At 38.0% G+C, this 6,144-nt stretch overlaps 1 protein-coding gene across 1 annotated transcript; it reads right to left on the reverse strand.

Moving 5' to 3' along the window:
* Positions 1-968: 968 nt before the first annotated feature.
* On the reverse strand, positions 969-5,577 carry LOC101300842 (aldehyde dehydrogenase family 2 member C4-like). The gene is made up of 10 exons (XM_004287042.1): positions 5,418-5,577; positions 5,114-5,256; positions 3,331-3,714; positions 3,079-3,168; positions 2,787-2,960; positions 2,562-2,699; positions 2,259-2,396; positions 2,102-2,163; positions 1,499-2,005; positions 969-1,401 (listed from the first exon to the last, which is right to left on the reverse strand). The coding sequence occupies exons 1-9, from the start codon at positions 5,533-5,535 to the stop codon at positions 1,732-1,734; spliced, it is 1,521 nt and encodes a 506-aa protein (XP_004287090.1). The 5' UTR covers positions 5,536-5,577; the 3' UTR covers positions 969-1,401; positions 1,499-1,731.
* Positions 5,578-6,144: the final 567 nt, after the last annotated feature.

Here is a 6,144-nt window from a genome sequence, read left to right on the forward strand (position 1 = left end):
GCAAAGGGTAAACAAGGGTCTTTCCCGCAGAGGACTAACTGAATCTAACTACTCAAAAGACGTCACAAAAGTGACTACTGATCCTAACGACCAGCAGTCGGAAACTTAATTAGTTGACTAACGTAAACTACTCAGAAAAATACAAATATTTACAGAGACAAGCTAGACATACAGACGAACTCACACACAAAATTTCAGATGAATCGGAGTTGATTTGATAGGTGAAATAAATCTGGGAAATCAGAGGACAGAAAAGTGACGAAAATAGATTTTGGTTTTTGGTTTTAGAAAACAATGATGAAACTAATAAGAGAAGATGCAATCCACCCTGACAATCACTCACAAGACAATTTGCTGAGTTCTAGTCCAATTAATCTAGATGAAGATGCTCAGGTTGGCTCGGTACGCTTGAAACACAACCTATTACCCTTTCTTACTTTGTACGCTAGGCAGGAAGTGCTCTACACCTAGACTATTCTCAAGCAATGCAACCTAAAGGTACGCTTATTAGGTTTAATACGCAGAGATCCTTAAGTTCTAAAAGGGTTTGAGATATCACAAGGCATCGCGATAAACTTAGCGCCTTGCTAAACCTAGGACTTAGTTTACTTGCTAGCGAAAACTAACAATCGCTTCTCTAGATAGTTTGAGGAGTCCGATATTGACACTGGCATCAAACTATCAAAGCCATAGAACCCTAACATGCATACTAAGCGTGCACTCAAAGCATACAGGAAAAGAATTCATCAATGCCAAAGTAGTAAACCAAATCTCATCTTGAATTAAAGGAAACAAAAGCCAAATCTCAAATCATCTTGTAGTTCATGTCTTAGGGCTTCAAGCAACCCCTCACTAAGAAAAACTAAACAAACATGATAATATAAATAGGAAAACGCAGAAGATGGAGAGGAGAAGAAGAAGAAGAAGAAGAAGACGGCAGATGGTGATAGCACAGGGCTTTTATATTGCTTCCTTCAACCAATCCTACTTGATTTAGGTTTCCCTCGACCAATGGAAGTGCGCCAACTCATTTAATTCTTCATAATCAGTTCCCATCGAGATAATAAGTTGGAATATGAAGTACAAACTCGACCATGGGCTTCCTAGTGTGATTTGGGCCTCAGAACACAAATTCCCGTCAAAGGTCAGATTCAGGCGCAGTTTGACCTTCTGACACTAAATCGGCCATAACTTCTTCTAGAAAAATGCTATTCACGAACCGTAAAATGCTACGGAAATTTGACATCCGTAGCTTTCTAATGGTATGAGGCTCATGATCTGATTCATCCTTAGCTGCCCTCAGTGCTCTGTCGAAGTAGGCTGATCTGCAAAGGCAGATTTCTGAATTTTGCCTTCCAATGTCTCTTCTCCACCCTTTTCTTTAAATTTGCTCCAAAATTCCTAGAAAACAAACCAACAAAGTAAACAACTAGAAAATACACCAAATAAACAAAGAAAGTATAGAGGAATTCGATACAAATAATGTATAATTATGCACCTATCAGGAGGTTAATTGGCAAGCCTCGTTGACAAACAATGATCATTTGCAGGTTTCGATCAAATAGAGACTTGTATATTGCAACAACAAAGAGAGGAAACACGTACATGCAAATAGATGATGTACATATACAATCCTTTTGACATTTCCCACATAAATAAAGAACTTCAACTCAATAATTTTATTCTGCACTGGAATTACGACTATTAACATTAATTCTTTTGGTAAAGGATTCAAAGCCAGGGAGAGTTATAAATGGGAGTGACCACAGATTTAGTATGCAGGTACTTATGGAGGGCCTGCATACCAAAGTCTCTTCCAAAGCCACTCATCTTGTATCCTCCATAGGGGCAGTCGCGGTCGAAGGCAAAGTAGCAGTTGATCCATATAATGCCTGCACGGATTGATCTTGACATAGTGTTGATCACATCGATGTTCTTGGATACAATGCCTGCAGCTAGGCCATACTTGGTGTTGTTAGCTCTCTCTATTCCTTCCTCAATAGTCCTGCAAAATTGCTCAAATTTATAAGCTAAACTTACGCCTTTTAGCATATCAGAAAGACTAGATGGAACAAAAGGAATCAGGCTTAATTATGCTTACTTGAACTTCATTAGCGACATCACAGGTCCGAATATTTCATCCTTGGCTATAAGCATGTCATCCTGTGCAGATTGTTGTAACATCAATGCGTTAAACATAACAGAAACATAATCAACATTCGCTATATCAGATTTGATATTGATGTGTTGACAAGTACCTTGACATCAGTGAATACTGTTGGCTCAATGTAATATCCCTTGTTCCCCACAGGCTTTCCCCCTGTTAACAAAGTTGCTCCTTCTCTTTTCCCATGCTCAATGTAAGTCAAGATTTTCTCAAACTGCTTTTTATCGACCTGCAGTTCATATATAGGTAAGGTTTTGTATAACTATAGGAATTCACAAGCTTTAGTCAGGCATATACGTACATCAATCATAAAGCTGCATTTGATTGTTATAAACATTAGAAGACACTAATTAGTTAAGAACATAGACTATCTTGGGATTTTCGCCTGCCTTACCTGGGGTCCTTGACGAACTTTAGGATCAAAAGGATCCCCAACAGTCCATTCTTTTGCCTTCACTTGCAATTTCTTGACTAGTTCATCATAAATCCCTTCTTGAACAAACACACGAGAACTGGCCACACAAATTTCTCCCTGAAATGATGAATAACAAAAGAGTTAGTATTGCGACATATTATGGTTAAGAAAAGTATGAAACAAAGTTATGACTATGAAGCAGACCTTGTTGTAGAGGATTCCCAAGAGAGCAAGGTCAGCAGCCTTGTCGACATCAGCATCATCAAATATCAAAAGGGGTGACTTGCCCCCTAGTTCAAGTGAAACTGCTTTTAAATTGCTCTTTGCTGCCGCCTGCATCACTTCACGACCTACTTCTGTGGAACCAGTGAAACTGACCTGAAAGATGAAGAAGTTAACAGAAGTATCAATATCACAGTAAGCCATTCAACTATACTGAAGTTTGTACAGTTAGTCACATAAACGACACGCAGGTTGAAGGAAAAGAGCTAGTTACTTTGTCAATGTCCATATGATGAGTGACGGCAGCACCGGCAGTCTTTCCGAATCCAGTTATGACATTGAGCACTCCATCAGGAACACCAGCCTTCATAATAAAGTCAAAAACCAATGTCACCACTAAAATTAAGCTGCATAACCGATAATCTAAAATGACAATTTGATAACATAACATTGAAACATTTTAAGTAACATAATATGTCAGGTGACTGACTGTGCAAAGTTCCTTGAGAAGTTTTTTCTAGCTTACCAATTTAGCCAGATGAGCATAATAGAGCGCCGAAAGAGGTGTTTGCTCAGCCGGTTTGACGACCATAGTGCAACCAGCAGCTAAGGTAGGGGCAACCTTAGCAAACAGCAGGCTGCTGGGGAAATTCCAGGGAATAATGTGTCCGACAACACCGATAGGTTCGAGCAATGTATAACCTTGGAGCTCCCGCGACATTTTCAGCACCTCCCCATGAATTTTATCAGCTGCACCAGCATAGTATCGTAGCATGTGTGCTACCTGAGGTATGTCTACAGCTTTGCCGAAACCAAACAACTTCCCAGCATCAACTGTATCCAATTTGGCTAGTTCTTCTGCGTGCTCATCAATCAAGTCTGCAAACTTCAACATAATCCTTCCTCTCTCCTGAACAATATTCAAGTATTTACATCAATTTTCAGTCTCTTAATTCTTAACTAATGTTGAATTAATACTAAACAGCAAAGCTAAGCCAAGTATATTGTAATTTTGTTACAGTACTATGTGTCTTCATATATACATTCTTAGGTCTTTTTCTACGTTTATTAACTGTGGTCCATGAAAAGGACTTCAAAGATCATAGTCAAGGATTTGTCAATAGTCCAATTAAGGATGATATTCGATAAAGATTGAGACTACAAATATGGTTCATTTTTGAAATACAAGATTGTTACATTAAGAAAACGAATCAAATTGTGTATAAGTTCACATGGATGCTAACTATAGTTACACAGTTAGTTCTCCAGAAAAAAAAAAAAAAAAAAAAAAACTAATAGTTACACAGTTACACATGTAAGAAATATATTGTTACCCCTTACTATTACTTTTACAATTGAGGTGTTCAATTAAACAACATGTAGTGCTAATCACATGATCACATTGTTACTATAAACTATCATATTGTACAACTACTTATACTAATTGTGTAATGTTAATCACATGATCCCCTCATAATATATGTTGCCGACCACGTTATATATATATCTCTCTCTAATCGAGTCTCATTATTAAGTCACTAATGATCGTAATTAGAAAAATATGATACAAATCTTATCTTGCCTTAAACTAAGAATATTTAGTCAGCTGGCTCATGAAGCCGGCCACCTCTAATAATACAGTGCAATCTTAGTTAAGTTATTAATGCCTAGTTTGGTTCAAGGAAGGTAAAGGAAAGGAAATTAAGGAAATCTTTGAATTTTCCTTCGACAGAGGAAAAGAAAGTGAATCATTGGGGTGGGGGAGAGAATCATTTTCCACCCGATTTTCCTTTCATGTGGGAACTACTTTCTTTTCCTACTCTTTTCATTTTGGTTTCTAAACAATAAAAATCAATGATTTTCCTTTCTCAATGGCTTGATTTCATGAACCAAACATGACTTTAATAGAAATCTTAATGGAAAGTAATGATTTTCCTTTCTCAATTACTTGATTCCATAAACCAAACACCGCCTTAATAGAAATTTCAGGGACCACATGATAATATCCTTGTACAAAATAGACGAAGAAGCTGGAGCAGCCTCGATATATAATTCTATTTACATAAGAGCAGCCTCATTATATAATTCTATGTAGACAAAAAAAAAATTATTGGTTTTGTCTTCATCATGGAATTATAACAATAATATTCCAATAATGCTGTCTTGACGAAGACGCTGGTAAAAAAAACAAAAGATGCCAATCGAACAAAGACAGACAAGGAAACTGGGGATTGAAAGGAACAATATAGCTTAGCTATGGAGGCGGTAAAAGCAAAGAAAAAGAGAGTAGCCGGATTAATAATACGTACAGCGCCGGGCATACGAGGCCAAGGGCCATGGTCGAAGGCGGCGCGTGCAGCTTTCACCGCCACGTCCACGTCTTCCTTATCTCCCTCTGCAACTCTGGTTATCACCTCTCCGGTTCTGGGATCTATCGTCTCGAATGTTTTACCTTAAACAAACAAAAACCAATATCAATATCATGAATGTGTTTGGATATTGTTGCCCTAAAAGAACGCAACGATACAAAGAAGATTAACATATATGATCCTTACGACGAAATGGTAGTAAAAGAGATGTTCATGAGGAGTTAATAATACACAAGCAGTATACCTGAAATGGCGTCGACGAATTCTCCATTGATGAAGAGCTTGGTGAACTTTATGGTTGGCATCATCTTCACGAAGGAGGACTCGCAGGGTGCAGAGCTACCATTACTATCACCACCCATATCTTCTCTGCTTCTCTCTGTGTTTCTTGCTTCTCTCTCACTCTCTCTCTCTCTCTCTCACTCGAGCTTGTGTTTGACAATTTGTTTCGTCTAGAATGAAGCACATTGTGCAGTATTTATATAGTGAAAATAGGAGGAGGGCGAAACCTAACGTAATCGTTAGGACGTGGGGTCAACTATGCCATCTAAAGCAATCTCTGGATTGATGGTCCATGGTATGCTACGTCTCAATATACATCATAAAAATCATCAATGAAATTGGATTTTGTGCTAATTTTTTTTTTCTCGATGCGTTGGATTTTGGATTTTGGTCTGTATTATATATATTTGTTGGGTAATTTAATAAACAACTGTGTAAATTTGTGGAAGAAATAAAAAGAAAAATTTTACCAACTCCTCTTCATGTATTTCCTAGATAGAAATTTACTACTGGAGGCATCCACGGGTGCTGCGGCGATGGCTTTCCTCCGGTGGATTTAAGGGTCGTGTGTTGTGCATTGGCAACAACCAATGAAGTTGGTGGTTTGCAAAAATGCAAATGAGAATGCTCGACTAGGCGTCTAGGCTCGACTTGTCTTTCACAGGAGGAAAGAAGATTATGGAGAATGC

This window comes from Fragaria vesca, linkage group LG1, assembly GCF_000184155.1.
Source record: "Fragaria vesca subsp. vesca linkage group LG1, FraVesHawaii_1.0, whole genome shotgun sequence".
NCBI lineage: Eukaryota > Viridiplantae > Streptophyta > Magnoliopsida > Rosales > Rosaceae > Fragaria > Fragaria vesca.

What these genes read in the sequence shown, in the direction of transcription:
- LOC101300842 (XM_004287042.1), bottom strand. Translation starts at nt 5,535, where the DNA reads ATGGGTGGTGATAGTAATGGTAGCTCTGCACCCTGCGAGTCCTCCTTC. An exon ending in GGCCTCGTATGCCCGGCGCT is followed by an intron (nt 3,715 to 5,113) that starts GTACGTATTATT and finishes AATATTGTTCAG; the next exon opens with GAGAGAGGAAGGATTATGTT. An exon ending in ATCATATGGACATTGACAAA is followed by an intron (nt 2,961 to 3,078) that starts GTAACTAGCTCT and finishes TTCATCTTTCAG; the next exon opens with GTCAGTTTCACTGGTTCCAC.